Source organism: Entelurus aequoreus, linkage group LG03 (genome assembly GCF_033978785.1).
Source record: "Entelurus aequoreus isolate RoL-2023_Sb linkage group LG03, RoL_Eaeq_v1.1, whole genome shotgun sequence".
NCBI lineage: Eukaryota > Metazoa > Chordata > Actinopteri > Syngnathiformes > Syngnathidae > Entelurus > Entelurus aequoreus.
This window is the reverse complement of record NC_084733.1, coordinates 33,406,076-33,427,256: the sequence shown is the minus strand read 5'-3', so window position 1 is coordinate 33,427,256 and position 21,181 is coordinate 33,406,076. Positions and strand designations below refer to the sequence as shown.

The 21,181-nt window shown below is 39.3% G+C and overlaps 1 protein-coding gene across 1 annotated transcript in view; it reads left to right on the top strand.

Annotated features, from left to right (window-relative positions):
- Positions 1-189: 189 nt before the first annotated feature.
- LOC133646384 (calmodulin-alpha-like) overlaps positions 190-21,181 on the top strand; it is a 21,427-nt gene continuing 435 nt past the window's right edge. The window contains exons 1-6 of the mRNA XM_062041683.1: positions 190-477; positions 16,950-16,980; positions 17,077-17,220; positions 17,294-17,400; positions 20,501-20,636; positions 20,734-21,181. The exon at positions 20,734-21,181 is cut by the window's right edge and continues 435 nt beyond it. Of these exons, the coding sequence (XP_061897667.1) occupies positions 475-477; positions 16,950-16,980; positions 17,077-17,220; positions 17,294-17,400; positions 20,501-20,636; positions 20,734-20,762 (450 nt within the window). The 5' untranslated portion in view covers positions 190-474 and the 3' untranslated portion in view covers positions 20,763-21,181. The remainder of the gene's footprint in view (positions 478-16,949; positions 16,981-17,076; positions 17,221-17,293; positions 17,401-20,500; positions 20,637-20,733) is intronic.

Genomic DNA, 21,181 nt, shown 5'->3' with positions numbered 1-21,181 from the left:
CAGATCAGTTCCGACCAATCATCTGCCTCTGTACAGCGCGTACAACATTGCGGCTCCGCCTTATCCAATCAGGGATCACCTCTCAAAAGCAAAACCCCATCTTGTCAAAAGTATGTCAGCAACAATTTACGAAACGTATCCTTCCGCCGACATTGGTAAAAGAAAATAGTGTACCACTTCAGTTGTGAAACATTGTTACAACTTTTAAGATATTTACTTTGAACATAATGTTGTTTTAGGGCAATTTTTTTGCAAGTCGAAATATTTACCTTAAGTACATATATACCAATATTGACTAAAATAGGATATCGCTAGGCGTTAGAAGAGGCAGTTATAGGAGGGACCTGTGCGGAGGAATACAAGGAGCTTGTAGAGACTCGCCTCCACACCTCAACTCAGTCTTGTTCACAAGCCGCCGACGTCCATTACTCAGCCTGTAGCGTTAGCAGACTACCACGCGCAATTGAAGCAAATATGGTGAGTACTTCTGTTTAGCAATATTTTTGCCATATGTACCAAATATGTCCAATCTAGCAACATTAGAGTATCATAAATTAATGCTAAGGGTTTAGCTTATGAGCTGTTGTTGAAATGTCCTCTCGTATGCGACTGCAGTAGAATCAATTGCTAGCATGCTAACATGCGAGTTGTTAACGCTGTACTTGGAATTGGACTAGAGGTACGTTTATGCAGCATATTATTTGATACATACTCTGACTGACATAAGGCGTGATGTGTGATTTTTAAACCATTTCGACATAAAAATAATACCGGATCATATATTTGTGACTGCCCAGCCGGCTTCAAATGTTAGCATCGCCAGACTGACAGCTCTAGCATCAGCCCGCCATTCATTTCGCTTCGAACGAATTATAAAGACCTCTTGTCAATGAAAGAATTCTCATGTACATATTTTATCACACTTTTGTTGGTGTCCCTTACATATTTAAACGTATGTCAGTGAAATTATATAATTGTGAATTCTCATTCTAAACAGTGTAACTCGTGTTCCCTGACGTACATAACTGATACCTGTCATATAGTGATCATGATGTCATACGCAAACAGAGTAATTGTACAAATATTTGTTGCTGTTAAAAATGTTTGCCGCACCCTTGCACATCTGAAACTTCCTTTTTAACTTTTGTCATTTTGTTGCTAATAAGTGTGGTGCTGTGACTGCTGTCATTAAATTTGGTTTTCATCGACATATTTTAAAAGTGTTTACACGCCCCATTAAAAAAAAACCGCGCTTCAAAAACCGGTTTTGTTGAAACACCACCGTAACTAAAGCACTACAGCAACATACTGTCTCGCCCAATGCCTCTGCAAAACCAGATGAACAATTTTATGGTAACATTTCTTACCAGGACTGATAACATACATCTATAAAAATCTAGTTGATCAGGACATAAAACTATTTGACAACTTTTTTATAGCTGAGCTGTTTCTTTGAGTTGAAGACACAATGTCCACAAAGCGTTTATTAAGACATAACACAGAAATACATCTTGTTTATGGATGCTATGAAACCCTGTAAATTAGGTCAGATACACCCTCTGACTAAGACTGGGGGTATTTATTTCAAGGTGGTGGAATAGTTGGACTGGGAATCTCAGGGTACTGTAAGATATGCGATACATTGCTTGTGACAACGATCTATTTTATTGGTGAAACTAAAACACAAAATTTTGGAGATGTGCGATATATTTTGTCCCCAAAGCAATACAGATAACTTCTGCCTTTCAAGATCGATACTGGTATCTAACTGTAGTTTGGGCACATCTGGAGGTAAAGATTCAAAAGTGGATTTTACAAGATGTCACTGTAGATTTTGTCATCGCCATCATTTCCATGATAAAGTCACAGATCACTTTAGCCATCTCATCTCCGGCAAACTTTCAGCACTTTTCAAACATTGTGGCAATAGGAGCAAGCGCTTGGCTTTTCTTTGCGGCTCGCTATGAGGCATCTATCTTCTCTATCATCAGCTCAGGCATATTTGTAGGCTTCCAAAACACCAGCTTAGCAATGCTAGCATTTTACGTAGCTGATAAGGTTTGATGTACAGAAGCTTGTGATTTTTTTCCTTCATCGCAAAATGTTTGCAGAACATTTGGTGCAAATTGCACAAGAAATGTCTTCCTCTGAAACAGTGAAGAAGTCCCAGATGATCGCCATGTTTGTTTACATTGAGCTCAGGGGAAGTTTACTACAGGCTGTTTACAGCATGATTAGGAGAAAAGGAGCGCTTGATTTTACCACCCTAGCCCACCCACAGCACAGTACAGTACAGGGGTAATCTTGCTTAATTGGAGCGTTTATCGGTTATGAGAACTTTCTTTTTATCAGCGGATTTATCTGTATGACATCATAATTCCTCACATCGGCCCAATAATTATCTGCTCGATATTTGCAAAATATACATCATAGTGTATATTTTGAAGCATAATTTAACCAGAATATAAATGGCAATAGAGAAAACAACAATAGCAGTTTTTGTGCAACATACTGTAACTAAACTGATTTTTTTGGATGTCTGTTTTATGCTCATTCAGAAAACACAACATCCCATGTTTCTTAAAAGGGCTATTTAAAAAAAAAAAAAACATAACACCACCAGCCAACTTATGTTACCATTAGTGGTTTAACAGAGCATATATAGTTAAGTGTCAATATTTTTCAAAATTACCAATTTTATTGAATATAAATTGCCTTTCAGTTCGAGTAATTTGTCTGGCGTTCAGGCTTGTCATTCTCTGCTGTCTTGTCCACACGTACAAGCAAGAGCGCTTACACATACACAAAAGCAGTCCAAGAGAAGCAACTAACACTTCGTAATATTGCAAGTAAACATTTAAAATGATATTCATTTTCATTTTCATTACTGTATACGTGATTACCATTGTACTGTAATTGGAAGGTAAGCAACGGTTTTCCTAAATAAATAAACAAACAATAAAATGGACTCTCATTTCTGTAAGCAAAAAATTTACTTAAATATTGAACATCTTAAAGTGCATTTTTTTCTTAGTTGGAAAAACGAGGTCGGGTTGTCTTTTTGTTTATTGTGATCACGGCACTCATTTCTACTGCTACTTCCATCGTGTTAATGGCCGTATATTGCCCATCCAATTTGTAACTAAAATATTACCACAACGGGATACTTGACTTTGTAATCCATATTTTTTCCCATCTTTGCGAGTAGCAAGGGTGTCTGTGCTTCTTGTGTGTGTAAAGCTGGTGCCCCACGCTGCGCCCACCTAGACAAAGATTGTGAATGACTTAAGAGAGGGCTAATTGCATTCAGTTAATTCTACTGTTAAAAAAGGCGCTCAGGTGCTGAGAGCCTTGCAAAGAGTGAGACGTCTTTCAGCCTGTTTGAAGCGAGATACGAACAAATGCAAGGCTCAACAATTGTTATTGGCTAACATTTTTGTCAAATGCCGGTGGCGGCGGGGAAAAAACAAGAAAAAAACTTCAGCTTCAACAGGTTATTTATCATACTAATTAAAACCTACGATGTCGATTAATCGTGCAGCCCTAGTATAATGCTTACAACACTCTGGAAAGTTAGCGCCATCTAGGCATCCTTGTAAAGGTTGCAAACAGCCTCTTTTAAGTAGAGATCAAGCAATATGTTTTTTTTCAGGGCCGATACCGATTATCAGTCAGAGGCCGAGAGCAGATACTAATTTCCAGTAAAAGTTATTGAAACATGAATAGTATACATCAGTAAACAGCTGTACAAGGCTTTATGTTGTTTTTTTAACATTATTTTTAGGAAACGTTGGACAAGTAGCGACATGATTAAAGTACCAGCAGAATGGAAAAACAAGTTGCCTCTATTTTAAAACCATTATCATATACATTTGTTTTGTAACACCAAAAGACTTACAAAGTTTAAGAGTAAATGAATATGATCAAAATAGTATCAATCTTACGGAGATTCCCGAGCCATTTTGAGAGATGATGTAGAGGTGGGAACCACAAATCCCTTCCCCACCAACAACAATGCTAATCGTGCAAACTTTGTGAGAGCCAACAATTACTTCGGGAAAAATTATGATCCAGAAGCTTATTTTTTTAGCCTTAATATAAGGAGGATGAGCTACTAGTTTTAGAAGCTGTGTGCTAAACAGATCCAGCTTAGTGAAACACTATAGCATCATGTAGCAATATTGCTAAGTGCTAAACAAGATCTACAAACATAATAAAACCGGCAGCAGGACAACGGCCGACTCAAAGCTGCAGCAAAAACTAGTTACCTCTCTGTTATCAATGCGCCGCTAAAATAAATGTCTGCTTTAGCGCTTATAATAACAATATGACCAATAATTGATCAATATTCAGGTCCCGATTGTATTGTTGACGGGTTTTGGATGGTTATTTAGAGGGCTATTTGGATGGAATATAGAGCTCCATTGACTGAATTGTTGGCAAACTTATTATTTATTTATTTACGACTTAGAATGCTTAAAAAAAGAAACATTTTGTTCATGTATTACATAGTGTTTGTAAAAAATACACAGCAAATCTCTTTCTAATTTTTGCATATTTCCATTATGACTGATCTACTGATAAGGTCAGTGCAGAAGCGTTTCCATCATGACGTCATTCCACCCCCCCCCCCCCCCCCCCCCCCCCCAATCTACGGAAATTGCAGAAGAATATTCAAAATGGCTGTCTGAAATTATGGCATTTTGTGATGTTTAGTCGGTATTTTCGCATATTTGGTGGATTGGAAATACAATTGGATATGGTTAAATTGGTACAATGAAACACAATTAAGCATGTAGTCAACTTGTCTTTCCATTCTACTGGTACTTTAATGCATCGCTAATGTTGTGGTTAATTTAGCGTCAAACATCAGATTAGTGAAATGAATTATATTTATATAGTGACTCAAAGTGCTTAAAGATGACAAAATATTTAGCGTTTACATGAATCGGTAATGAATACATGGAGTGTAGATTCATGGGATTGGAGATTAAGGTAAATATAGCAATTCTGTTCCATTTATTGTGATTAATTAAAAGTAATGTAACATTGTTTGTTGCATCTCATGTTTGTTACTTTCTGTTAGAACTGAAGTGCACATTACGAGGTCTTTAGGAGAATGTGTCTTGTGGACACTGGCACAGATAAGAGCTAATGAAGGTTTGAGAAATGCGATTTTCTTACCGTAATGTTTGAAGAAGAATGTACAATAAATATATCTGTAGTTCACACTCACTGTGCCTGGACTGCTCTGTAATGTTGCGGGAAGCTTGACAAGAACTGCCACTCTGAACTTTGCTTGTTTATACTTGCAAGACTGGACTTCTGTTGTGTCTCCCCGATGCTGCTTCTGTTGGGCACACTGTCAGCAGCTTCTCTCCTTCTTGTGGATGGATGTCCAACATTTGGATATTGTGTTTGAGCCCCTGGCTGGCATGGAAGCTGGTTGCTGCTTCAGTGTGGTGCCGAATGGTGGTGCTGCGCTCAAGCTGCCTTGCCTTGTATATCTTGTTTAGCACTTAGCAATATTGCTACATAACGCTACAGTGTTTCACTAAGCTGCATCTGTTTAGCACACAGCTTCTAAAACTTGTAGCTCATCCTCCTTATAATACCAGATAAATATGTAAGGTATACTTCTGGGATTCCTAATTTTTTGTCGCAGTAGGACCGGATGTAACGCACATATATTTTATTATTAAGGTTGGAAGTGTGCACTTGGTTTTTCTGGCACATTTGACGACAATGAGGCATGCAGAGAGATGAAGCTGTAAACAAAAGTACCTTATGAGTACGACTGGCTGCTGCCCTTTCTTCAGTGGTCATCTTACAAGACTGTTCTACATCTCACTGAAACAGTTATGTTTATGTTGCACGATCATAACGTAGCTATGGTCACTTTGAGCACGAGCTGCTCAAAGTCGGCAGGTGCAGCCTAGGTCTTTGCCAACAAAAGTTGAGATGGCTTATCGAATTACTGTCTGTCTTCATGGTCTGTGGAGAGCTGGGTGATAATATAATAGTCGTAAGTTCTTCACTTTCTTTTGTTTTTCCCCAGACGACTTGTTAGCAGTTAACGTTAGTATAGTCACTGTGACAGTGCTGATGCGGCTGCCAGTGGGACGGTTGGTGTGGGGGCTAATTGATGTTATGCCTTGTGAGTCTGTCCATCCATCCGTCCATTTTTTATAGCGATTATCCTTATAATTGCAGGGGTGCACTGGAGCCTATTCCAGCTGAATTTGTGTGAGAGGAAGGCACTCCCTAAACTGGTGGCCAGCCAATAGTAGGGCACAACAAACAATCATCAAACTCAAAATCATACCGTGGACAATTTAGAGACTCCAATTAATCCAACAGGCATATCTTTGGAATGTGTGAGGAAGCTGGAGAAAACCCATGGGGGCACATGCAAACTCAACACAATGTTCAAACGGAGATTCAAATCCGGATCTCCCCGATGTCCTTACTGTGTGCTAACATGCTAATCTCTAGGCCACCCACTGTGTGGGTCGAAATTGCAAAACTAAAATGATATTGAAACACAGTGAAAAACACAGGGAACTTTATTAACCCGGGTAAATGGGACAAGTTCCTGCGATGAAATAAGGCCTCTTTTTGGACCAGCCCCCTGCCTGTCTCCAGGACACAGATCTGGAAGCACCACCTCAAACACACAGGTGCAAAAAAAACTATAAAAGTCCAAAATACAGAGCCTAACAGCTCCCAAATGACTTTTGTGTCAGGTGATGCTTTGTTTGCAAAATTGATGACTACTTCTCATCCAAAAGCCATGTGAAAAACATTGCGCTACCTAGGGATGGGCCGATAATACGATATGAATATTTATCGCGATAGACATAGAAATGATATCAATATAAAATGTGTGCGAATAAATATTCGATACATATTTATATTTTTTGGTCGGAAGAAAACAGAAATTATGAAGCAAGATTTGTTTGATTAAGTCACTCGTGCTTTGGGACACCAGCAAACGGGAAACCGTAAGTGTCACTGAGCAATGGGAGGGACACGCTAACAGCCAATCACGTAACAGTATCAACTAACGAATGTTACATCTTTCCTGCTGTTCGGCTCCAAGTGATCCAGTCCCAGACAATAGTCAAGGAGCGCAGGGTCGACGTTCCCGCCAGGGTCGATGTTTTCGTTGGGGGTAACACCCTTCACTTTACTCGACAATGGGTCTGCTACGATCCGCTTTCGGGTCGGAATGACGAGGCTGCCAGTTTGTGAGAATTAGGTTGCTTTATTCGTATTTCTGCGGGACACCTCTGGATACATTTGCCACTCTATCACTACTGCTGCACGCTACTGCTAGCTCGCGTCACTCTTCCACTCACTCACTGACGTCAGTCACCCAACACGCTGCCATTCTTAAAGGAGCACACATAAATACATACGCTATTCTCATAACCAGGGATCCCCAAACTACGGCCCGCGGGCCGGATCCGGCCCCCTAGCATCCAAAATCCGGCCAACGGGAAGTCCCAAATTAAAAAAAAAATTGTATTTTATTTTTTTTTAATCCATTTTCTACCGCTTGTTACTCTCTGTGTCTCCTAGCTGCTCAGGCAAATCATATTGTCTAAAAATACATTTTCCCATCGATAATGTGACAATGTTAAATGTTGATGATCATCAATGTTAATTGATGTTAAATGACAAAATGGATTAACTCGCTGGAATATAAAGACAATGTGTGTGTGTGTGTATATATATATATATATATATATATATATATATATATATATATATATATATATATATATATATATATATATATATATTTTAACCCAATGCGGCCCCCGAGTCAAAAAGTTTGGAGACCCCTGCTCATAACACTAGTGTGGTTGCACCGGCTTTCTGTCTTGCTGTTGATTCTCTGCATGGAGTGAGAAGAGAAACTTTGATATCTTGATATATCAACTCAATATCAGAAACTTGTCTTTAGTTTTGTTGGTTTTAATGCGGACGGCGCGGCAACCTCCTGACACTTTCAATGTGTGGGTTTAATGAGTAGCTTCCCAAACTACTCTATGTAGTGTTCAATAGCTTATACACTACTGCCATCTTGTGTCTCTAATCTGCTACCACCTTCAAATCTACTTTAATATTTTTATTACCTTAGCCAAGCTCATCCCACCTGGCTACGACACCTTCTCCACTGATAAATAGCACTCTTGGTAAGTTGGAAATTGTTTTACAGTATTTATTGGCAGGCTTAAATAAGTCTTAAAAAGTATCAATAATTATCGATATCGATCAATATAAAAAAAATTATATTTTGATATAGTTTTCAGCGATATCGCCCAGCTGTAGTGCTACCACTGCTAATGCTGTTGCCATACTGCGTTTTAAAAACAATTTCATTGCTAAATTGAATAACTTCACAGCTTAAAATATTACAGTTTGAACACAAATGTTGAAGTAATTATTGTGCTTTCTTTTACTTCAATGGATGTAAACTTAAAGAGGAGCCGGTACATGTTTTTTTGGTATTTGGGAACTGCATTTGTCCTGAAAATTTAAAATCAAACCATGGAGGCATTGCAGAGATATTTATAAAATAATTTTGCCATCCTTCACACTCCCTCCAAACAAGCCTTTTGGAATTTGCCCAATTTGTGACGTTTTCTCAATTGTGACGTTAATGGGGATTACCATATATGGTAGACATTTACTCAGAGCTTTGCACCAGTCTGCTATTGTATCCGTCAGTCAATAAGTTCCTTCTTTTTCTCTATCCTCTTTAAAATGTATTGGCAACCTATCATTTCCTAACCTGACTCTCGCCAGATCCTTGTAGTTCGCTGAGCTCCGCACAAGGATCTGGGATCGAGGGCAATGCAAACTCCTTCAAGATAGCAAAAAATAATGAACCAATCAGGATCGCCGGGCGGAATTTCATAGATGTGACATAGCGCTGAAGCGACTGTTTGATTCAAACAACAATGGCGGCATGCAGCGAGGAGTCGTGTGCTGACATTGATTCTGCTATTGCAACTGTTTTGTCGAATCTATCAAATATTAATTCTTTAAAAGATGAACAGAGAACGGTTTTGAAGGCATTTCTTAACTTTTCACTCTGTCGTTATCCAATGTCGGCTGTTCTGTTTTGGATTTCCCAGCGTTGCTCTCATCAGCGTCACGGGTTGATTTCGATGTGAGTGGTTGAAGTAGCATGTCATTCAAGATAACAGACAAGTGGTTTATCCAATCACATACAATTTTTTATTTATTTGTTGTTGTTTTTTTTACAAGGACCTGCCTTTTGAAATACATCTCCTATTGAGAAGTCCCAGATCCTTGTGTAGAGCTCAGCAAACTACAAGGATCTGGCGAGAGTCAGGTTAATCATTTCCATCCATCTATTTTCAACCGCTTGTTCCTTTCAGGGTCGCGGGACCTATCAGTTCAAACAGACAAATTCCCAGACAAAATTAAAATGGCAAAAGTCGTATCAATTTATGAAACTGGATACAAACACCGGTTCATAAACTACAGACCTGTTTCTCTACTGCCACAATTTTCTAAAATGATTGAAAAACTGTTAAAACAGTTTGGACAAATTAATAAATAAAAATGAAATACTCATAGACAACAATACAGATACAGAGCCAACATTTCAACATCAAAGGCATTAATCAAAATAACGGAAGAGATTACCAATGCGATAGATAGTAAACAGTGCGCAGCGGCAGTATTTATGGATTTAACAAAAGCATTTGACACAATCATATCTTAATAAACAAATTAGAACGGTATGGCATCAGAGGGTTGGTCTTGAACTGGGTAAAAAGCTACCTAACTAACATGAAGCAATACATGACGATAGGAGAACAAACGTCTACAGAGCTGAAAATATCTTGTGGCGTACTTCAAGGATCAATAATGGGACCAAAATTGTTTAGTCTTTATATAAACGACATTTGTAAAGTTACAAAGGACTTAAAGTTAATACTATTTGCAGATGACACAACTGTGTTTTGTTCAGGAGAGAACACGCAAAAGCTAATACAAATAATACAAGAAATTAACAAATAAAAAAGATGGTATGACAAAAACAGACTATCCTTGAATCTCAGCAAAACTAAAATAATGCTATTCGGAAAAAGAAGAGAGTCAAATACAAATAGACGGAATAAATATTGAAAGGGTAAAATGAAACACATTTTTGGGTATAATGCAAAACCCAAAGCCAGTGAAGTTGGCACGTTGTGTAATTCGTAAATAAAAACAGAATACAATGATTTGCAAATCCTTTTCAACTTATATTCAATTGAATAGATTGCAAAGACAAGATATTTAATGTTCGAACTGAGAAACAAATAATCATTAACTTAGAATTTAATGGCAGCAACACATTGCAAAATAGTTGGCTCAGGGGCATTTTTACCTCTGTGTTACATGGCCTTTCCTTTTTAACAACACTCAGTAAACGTTTTGGAACTCAGACCAATTTTTGAAGCTTTTTAGGTGGTATTCTTTCCCATTCTTGCATGATGTACAGCTTAAGTTGTTCAGCAGTCGGGGTCCCCGTTGTGGTATTTTAGGCTTCATATTGCGCCACACATTTTCAATGGGAGACAGGTCTGGACTACAGGCAGGCCAGTCTAGTACCCACACTCTTTTACTATGAAGCCACGCTGTTGTAACATGTGGCTTGGCATTGTCTTGCTGAAATAAGCAGGGGCGTCCATGATAACGTTGCTTGGATGGCAACATATGTTGCTCCAAAATCTGTATGTACCTTTCAGCATTAATGGTGCCTTCACAGATGTGTAAGTTACCCATGCCTTGGGCACTAATACGCCCCCATACCATCACAGATGCTGGCTTTTGAACATTGCACCTATAAGAATCCGGATGGTTCCTTTCCTCTTTGGTCCAGAGGACACAACGTCCAGTTTCCAAAAACGATTTGAAATGTGAACTCGTCAGACCACAGAACACTTTTCCACTTTGCATCAGTCCATCTTAGATGAGCTTGGGCTAACACCCCCCCCCCACCCCCTCCATGCGTCGGTTGAGGTGGGCGGGGTTTGGTGGTAGCGGGGGTGTATAATGTAGCCCGGAAGATTTAGGGATGCATGGGATTGTGGGTATTTGTTCTGTTGTGTTTATGTTGTGTTACAGTGCGGATGTTCTCCCGAAATGTGTTTGTCATTCTTGTTTGGTGTGGATTCACAGTGTGGCGCATATTAGTAAGAGTGTTAACGTTGTTTATGTTGCCACCGTCAGTGTAACCTGTATGGCTGTGGACCAAGTATGCCTTGCAGGCAGAAGCTGCATACAACATTTACCTGGACTGGCATGCTGGTTGTAGGGGGCGCTAAATGCTGTGTCATCACGGTACGCCCTTATTATTGTTGTATGGATGGATGGGTGAAAATCAGCAGACATTCGAGAGGAAAGTGGACTTGTATTTCGGGGATCTCCCGGTAAAACCGGGAGGGTTGGCAAGTATGACGCTGTCAAGCGCCATTCATACAAAACTCGCGGGCCGCATTAACATTACATTTTCATTTTAAGGTGCGGGCCGCGTGTTTGAAACCCCTGGTTTATACATAGCACAAAGCAAAAAACAACTTTGTATGCAGTGTTAGTTTATTTTTTTAAATTTCAAAAGAGTTTTGTGGCTCCCATTGTTTTCTTTAATTTGTGAAACTGGTCAAAATGGCTCTTTGAGTGGTAAAGGTTGCCAACCCCTGACCTAGTGCATTTGCAAACAGCTAAAATTTTGTACTAAGCAAATGTACAACAATTATCAACAAAAGAGGAGAAAAATAACCTTAGAGGAAAACCTAATTTAAAACATTTGTATGCACGTACAACACTTTAGACCTTTAGCATAGCAGTATGTGAAACTAAATTTTGTAATGGATTAAACCAGTGGTCCCCAAACTACGGCCGTCCCACGGGCCGTATCCGGCCCGTATCCGGCCCGGCAGCGTCCAGAATCCGGCCCGCGGTAAGTCCCAAGTTAATGAAAATGCCGTGGCGGGGCACCACATTCTATTACGTTAAGGGGAAACCCTGTATTAAAAACGAAGCACAGGTTTTATTTAACACATAGTGAATATTAAAAAAACGTGCATCTAAATCGGCTTTCAGGAGCGATACAGCTGGTGCACCTAAACAGAGTTGACACCAAGCAAAAGTCCCAAGTTAAAAAATAAATAAATAGAAATTTTAAGTTATTTTTTCAAATCTGTCCTTTCTAATCCATTTCTACCGCTTGTTACTCTCGGGGTCTCCTAGCCGCTCAGGCAAATCATATTGTCTAAAAATGCATTTTCCCATCGATAATGTGACATCGTGCTGCAGTGTCGGGCAAGTGTGTGCTCTTTCAGTCAATTAGTGCGCAAGGACTTATTCACGGATGGCAGAATATAGTGCAGCCTGTGTTACCTTTTACAATAAGCAGCTACAATTGAAATTGCATTGAACAAAGAGAGCATATTGCCAAGTCAAATTCCTTGTGTGTTAAACGTACTTGGCCAATAAACCTGGTCCTGATAATATAAGAAAAAATATGGTATTATTAACGTAACACTTATTTGTATTTAAATCTACATAAAACATTTGTTTAGCCTTTTTAAAGAAAGTATATGCATCATTGCAATTCCAAATTATCATGTTATAGATAGATAGATGGATGGATGACATTGACCACGCCCCCACCGTCACATATGTTGTGGCAATGCAGGGGAAACCCTGTTCCAGTTTCAAGTTTTGTTTACTGTATCAAAACCAAGTTAATACTTTTGCTGCTTAAACGGATGTCTTGTGAAGTACGCTGATGTCTTGTGAGATATACTGACGCTTTGCAGAAGTCAGTTGTTTTTGGTTGGTTTCCACATAGTACAACTTTTTGCACATATACATTTCCATTGGTGCGGTAGTATTTGTTTTTGTGTTCATTTTGTCTGTTAGCTGCTACATGCTAACTAGTTGGACTGTGTGATGCTAACGGGCAAGCAGCCCCGTGTCACTGCACAAAAAGTCAAAGACACTTAATGAGGACAAGATAATTCACCCCCCTCTTTTCATTCCGCTATGGTACAAACGCACATTGCGTGATTGCTCTTGAAGCATGCACATGGTGATTTATCGAAGCTGGAAATCTGACCGACTTTAATTTTCATTTATCGTCCGTCAGTTGACTTATCGAATATCGGCCCAGGCCTACAAAACACAAAACCTGTTTTTAATACTTCCTACAACCTCTAAAACTGATCACGTTGGTATATTTTTGTGTATGCATCATTTGTTTACTTTTGTTGTGGTTCAAACTTCCTGGTTCATGCATAAAAACACGTAGAGGCGACATTGAATCACTCAAAGGTTAAATAACATATTGCTGTTTTTGTATTTTATTGTATGCAATATACATGTTGCTTAGTTGCAATATACAATGACCAGGGTTGTCAGCTAGGTAAGGCTGCTGTTACTTTTTGCAAATTACTCTTTTTGACAGCAACAAACAATAAAATTTAAATAGAATATAGCTTCCATGCCATATGTTATTTTACCAGTAGTACATTTACATTGGACAATAAAATAATGTGGGTTCTGTGCAAGAAAACCAAGGTTTTTTGCAGACTGCGACTATCAGTAACTCCTTCTCCTTTCACTTGAGGTAGAAAAGAGCCAAATATCTATGTCCTGTGTTTGAAATGTTTATCCACCTTGCATGAGACTCTGACATGATGCAGTGCAAAGATGAGTGAAGAGACTCCGACAAGTGTGCTCATTGGCTAAATTCGCTTCAAAATACACGCGGATGGGAGTTAGATAAAACTGTTTTGAGCAAATAAATGATAAGCATTTAAGTAAAACATTAAACAAGTGCTTGTGTATGACATTCTGACAAACAAATTGCATTTGTGTCGAAATATTTGGGTCTTTTTTAAAGTTATTAAAATAATACAATAAAGTAATTTACTGCAATTACAATTAATCAAAATCAGTTTGATTTAATTTGATTTAGAACATGAAGTTTTACAGCAATATGTTTTCAGCCCCATAGGATGAGACAGAAGTGTTAATGATGTGCTGAAAAATAGTATGCGCCCCTGTGTTGAGTTTCCTTGCTTGTTAGTTGTGACCTATAATGCTGTCTGGCAACTCGGATTACCCGCTAACTGATCCTCTCCAGGAGATGGAACTGTAGCTGTTAGACGAGGCATAGATTAACACACATTGATACACAAGACCTCTGTGACCTGCCCCTAGTCTGGACATGATTACTCGCTAAATTGGGGTTTCATCACATTTTGGGGGTCTGTGTTGAAATGACTGTCCCACACACATGCATTCAACATTGTTAGAATATTACTGGAGGTGGGGTTTTCAACTGGGCATTAATCTGCTGGGGCAATGAAAACCTTTTCACTGTCAACCTTTCACACACACACACACACACACACACAAAGGAAGTTTCCTCGCACTCTGTTACAACCCACCACACACACACACACACACACACACACACAACGGAAGTTTCCTCGCACTCTGTTACAACCCACAAGGACAGTGTTTGGTAATTTCCCCTCAACGCAAGAACAGAAAGCATTCTGTAGTTTGGATGAACACCTACCTCATGAGCAGGATGGATGGAGCAGGAGAAATTTTTTTATCTGTCAGCTAAGTGCTCTCTTGAAGGATTTCAACTGAAGTATTGCAAGTATATGTTGTTACCACCATTCTCTTTGTTGAACTGATGACCTATTTAGAGAAACATTGTGAATTGTTCTACTCAGATGTTTTGTCTCATTTGGAGTGAGTGATAGTCTGACTCTGGACATTCTTTTTTCACTTAAACTAATTCTTGCCATTGGCTGTTTAACAATGTTGCCCAAATTGGTCACTCTGTACCCAATAGGGGATGAACTGTTGAGTATGTCTACTGTCTATGACCTCTTGGATGAACAACAACACTTCTACAAGGAACTTTTCCAGCAACAGGAAAGAAGCTACAGAGCTTTCCTCCAAATGCTCATGGACTGTTCATCCAGCCGAATGGACAGCTTGGTTAGAGAGATGCAGGACTTGAGGAACAGCCTAACTGCAACCAAAGCCGAGCTAGCGGAGGTTAAAAAGCAGGTGGTCCAGTCCAACAAGCGGACTGAGTGCCTGGCACAGAGCTTGGTGGTGGTGCGGGGAGAGCTGGATGGTCTTGGCAACAAAGGAGGAAGAGATGGGGATCCAAAGCAGCATAAAGGCGGGGGGTTACGGTTGGAAGGACGACAAGGTGGAATTGGGAAAGTTGGTGCTGTAAAAAAAAGGACTGAACCAAAAGCACTGAAGCTGGTGTCGGACCTCACAGATATTTGCTTTGAGGGATTAAAGGTTGGACACAAATTCTTACTCTAAGGAAAATGAAAACTCTACTAGGTGTTTTTTAGGTAATTTGACTCAGCAGATTTTTTTTTTACATTTGTTCTGCCTTTTTTGTATCTGTTCTGTATTGTGTTGTCAAAAGTTTCGATACGTTGATACTAACACACAAAAAATACATTAATACCTGCTTTTTGCTAGTATTGTCATCACAGAATACAAAAAAAACACTTTCTTCGACAAGCCGTTAATTCTTGTCGCGGGAGTACTGGGTCAGTGCCATAGAAGTTGGTTGTTGTAATATATTGAAGCCTGTCACACGTGCAGATTTGACGCTTCCCGTTCACCCTTGCAACTAGAAACTTTATCGCTATGTTGAGCAAGGAGAGGTACATAGTGAAAGAGGTGTAAATTGCGTCATGCATTTAATAATCAAATACTGTACAAGGGGTCACGAAAGTATTCGCCGAACAGGTGAGAAGAGATCATCTACCACAAGCCCAGGAAGTCATTACATTAAGTGCAGAAAATCTCCAGAAGTGTGCAACTCAAGCTTAATCACTTGCTGAGAAAAACACCGCTTATGCCTGGTTCACACCAACGGCGCTTGCCGCGCTTTAAAGCGGCGAGCAAAGCGCCGTCATTTGGAAGAGGTGCTACGAACGTTTGTAATGCTAGGTTCACACCAACGGCGCTTTAAAGCGGCATGCAAAGCGGCATTAAAGCGTGAGGGTCGTCTGGTGGCATGCGGTGGCGACTGGGGTCCGCGATTTGAACCAAGATCTGTTAAGCTTTCCTACGCTTTGAGTCAAGCTTTGCTGAGCTTTGTCACGCTTTGATACGCTCTCGGCGCTTTCTTCCATTCTTGACAGAGCGCCGAATTTTTTTAAACCGTTTAAAAAATGTTGCCGATCTTGCCGCATGTCCCGCTTCACTACAAGCTTTCCCACGATCCATTACGACCCCCACGCTTTAATCACGCTTTGTTACGCTTTAACGCCGCTTTGCATGCCGCTTTAAAGCGCCGTTGGTGTGAACCTAGCATTAGAGACACTCTTGTCAATAGGCAACACTTTGAACGCTCTTGATTTATTTATTTTCACCATTGCAAAATTTAAAATATCGATCCATATTCCATTTAATAAATTTTTAACCTGTTTCTAAACAAGGTGCTGCCACTGAAGTCATGGATAAATGACTTCTAAATGTTTAGGGATCTCCACCCTTTGCATGCATGGGTTAATGTTTCTGCTCACATTCCAGCATTCCAAGCGCAAACACTACTTAGAACACCGGGTTACCTATCATTTTTGTCCCTACTTCTTTAACATGGAATACTGTTTCTTTCACTTCCAGTCTGAGACACCGTTCTTGTATTTTTGTTTAGTTTGGAGCATCTTGTGTTAACGCCCACTGAAGCTCGAATACAGTGCAGTTGTGGTAAAATGTTTGATGCTATCAATGTTCATTCATGTCATCTCCAGAAATATTGAAAGTAGAACTAAGACGCAAGTATGTGCTGGTTCTCTTGATAAGAAAATACATATTTATATGTCCAACTCTTGTTGCTGCTGTGTTTTATTTAGGCTGACCAATTAACAGAAGAGCAGATTGCTGGTAAGATGGCACTTTATAAATTCATGTTAATGACCTAATCATTTTTAAATGTCTGTTTTTAACCATTTTTCTCAATCTTCCTTGGCATCTGTGCAGAGTTCAAGGAGGCCTTCTCCCTTTTCGACAAGGACGGCGATGGCACCATCACCACAAAGGAACTGGGCACCGTCATGAGATCCCTGGGTCAGAATCCAACTGAGGCCGAACTCCAGGACATGATCAATGAGGTGGACGCTGACGGTACGCTGGCTTCTTTTCATAATTCCACCTATTTCTTCTGTAAATCATGTGTGATTTTGTAATTTTTACCAAGGCAACGGGACTATTGACTTTCCTGAGTTCTTAACAATGATGGCCAGGAAGATGAAAGACACGGACAGTGAGGAGGAGATTAGGGAGGCTTTCAGGGTCTTTGATAAGGTGGGTACATCTTAAATTTGCTTTGTTCCTATGTAAAGGAACAAACTAGATCACTAGTATCAAACTCAAGGCCTGTGGGCCAGATGTGGCCCGCCAAATACTAGAAATGTGCGTCAATAAAATACCTTTTGGCTAAATGTATTTGTTTTTTAAATTTTGACAGACAGAAATGCTACATATTAGAGGTGGGAATCTTTAGATGCGTCACGATTCTTAATTTTGTAAATAAATTATAATAAAACCTTTTCAATACAGGGTACAAAAGCTCCTCTTGGCTGTTGACATACGACTTACAAGCACTATTTGGACTTAAAAACGTGCTTTTGAAAATGTATTTAAAAACATTTGTTTACAAAAATCACAAAGTTAATCTACCGTATCTTCCAGACTTTAAACCGCTCCGGTCTAAAAATTGCACCCCCTAATTAGCTGCAGTGGACTATAAGCCACAGATATGTAATATTTTTTATTGCTACTACGGTACATTTTTAGTCAATTTTTACCTGCTTTGTCCTTTCCATCCTTACACTTTCCATCCTTTGTAACTGAGCTACTGTGTGGAACAATTTCCCTTGTGGATCATTAAAGTTAGTCTAAGTCTAATATATACCAGTATTTTGTGAAGTAAGATATTTACATAGAAAGATTTCGTAAATGTTTATTTACATACCTTAATTGTCTCCACAAGGTGCCTGTAAAACTGCTGATCAAACAAAACAGAAAAGTCATTGATGCCTTTAGTCATGCTTTATGAGATGTTCTCGTTTTTGATAAGGTTCAAGATGTTTATCAGGATTCTTCTTCCTTGTACTTTGCAAACACTTTTGAGTTAGAACAGTTTCTTTAAGTGGATCATATTAGTACTTTTTTATTTTTTTTTTGCTTAATCTATTCCCTAATGTATAAAAATCCGTGGATTAGCCGCACCTTGTACAAACCGCAGGGTTCAAAGCTTGGGGGGAAAAAGTAGCAATTTATAGTCAGGGAAAATATGGTATTAAAAGAAAATGTAGGAACTCCAACTTAATCCCAGCTTTGCAATATTTAGGATATAAATTTACAAAGCAATTAAGAATACATGCAAATAACATTCTAAAATAAAAGTAAAACAAATGTATAAAAGCATCAGTGTCAATTATATTATCAATAATAGTTGTTCAATGTTTTTTAATCAAAATATTGATTCTTTAAAAAATAATTCTCGAAAATTATGAATCGGAATACTGTAAATAAAAATTGCGATTTGGATTTGAATCAACTTTTATTTATTTTTTTCACCGCTACTGTGTATATTCTAAACTTTATTATTATCTGTGCATGCAACAATATATTCCAAGCTCCTTTTTTGGTTATGCATAAATATCTGCTTGTCAGGTTGACTTACGATTTCAAAGTAAGTTATCCATCTGTCTGTTGGTAAAAAATATAATGATCAAACACAATTGCCTATGCAAATTCTGTAACGAGGCCAAGACACATTTATATTCATTATGGATGCAACTGTATCAAACTCACGGTATGAAATTATTACGGTATTAAGTTTTCAGTTTTGTTGGCGTGGCGAAGTTGGTAGAGTGGCTGTGCCAGCAATCGGAGTGTTGCTGGTTACTGGGGTTCAATTCCCACCTTCTACCTTCCTAGTCACGTCCGTTGTGTCCTTGGGCAAGACACTTCACCCTTTGCCTCTGATGGCTGCTGGTTAGCGCCTTGCATGGCAGCTCCCGCCATCAGTGTGTGAATGTGTGTGTGAATGGGTAAATGTGGAAATACTGTCAAAGCGCTTTGAGTACCTTGAAGGTAGAAAAGCGCTATACAAGTATAACCCATTTATCATTTATTTAGTTTGATCAGCCGTTTTACTGCGGTGTTACAGGCACCGTTTGGAAACAATTAAGGTATGTAAATATTATTGTGGCGTATGTCCAAAAAGACTTGGTAAAATTGCCATTGTGTGTAAAATGAAGCGGTAGGAATGTTTAGGACTACACACTGTAATTGAACACAAATAAAATGCTCAAATGTTCTAATTCATGTTTTACTGCAAATATGTAGTTTTAAGTGCAAATAATTGTGCAGGAACATCTACTGTTTTAAGCAAATATAAAAATTTTAAAAAAGTGACAATGTAAACATTCAGTGTTAAACAATAATTTACAGTTTAGTGTCAACTTCAACTTTTACTTTGAGAAACAGTGTCCTCTAAAGTGGACATTTTTAAAATTAGTCTGAAAAGTTTTGTTTCTCAGAAAAGTTAACTAACAATTTAACTTTTAAATACCTGACAAATTGATGTTTAGCTTCGCTGGCTTCAAATATATTTTCTAGGTGACTGTTTATGAGTTGGCCACTTGTCCAGGGTGTGCGTTGCCTTCCGCCCGAGCGCAATTGGGATAGGCTCCAGCCCCTGCGCAACATCAAGAGAGACAAGTGGTAGAAAATTGACAGATGCCTTGAGGATGCACCAAGTAGCTTTTCAGTTTACTCGTATTTCCCGCGGTGCATTTTATTTAATTTTTTGCTTATTTCCCTCCATGCGGTGCAACGTGACTTGCTGGCTCTGTGTCTTGGAAAAACTCGAAACGAAAGCAGCGCACTTTGCTTTGCAGAACGCAAACTTTCTTACATCCACCAAAGAGGTTATGTTTTTGCCGGGGTTTGTTTTTTCTGTTTGTTAGCAACATAACTCAGTTATGGACAGATTCGATGCCAAAAAACCCAAATTCCTCTTATCTACTACGAGTACGAACACACTTCACTTCCTGCTTACGGCGTTCCACGCCCCCACTTAGCCTTTCCCGCGCTGGGACATGTAGTTTATTTTCAGACCCGGCCAACGCTTAAGCGCCAGAAAACTACACTCACCAAGTTTTCGTTTGATAGCGTCACACGTCAAGGCATTATTGTTAAGACTTTAAAACCGAAATACAGCGGTATCTATAAGACTGTTACATCCCTAATATTCATAAATATTTACTGCCCTCTGAGGGCAGCCATAACTGAAATGTGGCCCTCACTAAAACCTGAGTTTGACACCCCTGAACTAGATCATTGCAAGTTAATGGATTTGGTTTTGCAGACTGAATTGTGGTGTGTTTGCTAGGATGGCAATGGTTTCATTAGTGCTGCAGAGCTGCGTCATGTGATGACTAATCTGGGCGAAAAGCTGACAGACGAGGAAGTGGACGAGATGATCAGAGAAGCAGACATCGACGGAGATGGTCAGGTCAACTATGAAGGTACAGAACGATCCCAATGTCTTGTCTTTGATTGGCTTCCCCGACATGTCTAATGATGTCTTTTCTCCCCCACCCCCCAACCCCCACCTTTCCACAGAATTTGTTCAGATGATGACTTGCAAATGAACTGAGTTCACATAAGACCAAGAATCAGTCAAATGTTTCACTTACCTCTTATTGCAAAAATCTACATGTATTCATACTGTTCTGTATAGACAACTTAAATTGAATGTTGGAAAAAATCTGTCCGTATAAACAAGCTCAAAAGGTAAAAAGAAAAAGACAAAAAAATGAAACGAATGCATGTACTGGCTTGTATTCCCGCCGCCCAGTGGGGAGCTGTCCAATCAGATCTCACATTCTTAGCCGATTTGTGTCTCTGCAGCTGGTTGCTGCTTCCTGGTTCCTGGTTCCACCTTTTACAGGGTGGCCAGTCGCCTTTCCTCTACCACTTCCTGTTTCCTCTCTTTCTGTTCTTCATGCATGCAGCTTCGGACTAGTTACTGTCAATTATTGAATGCCTGTGGCAGGAAGTAGGAGGGGCT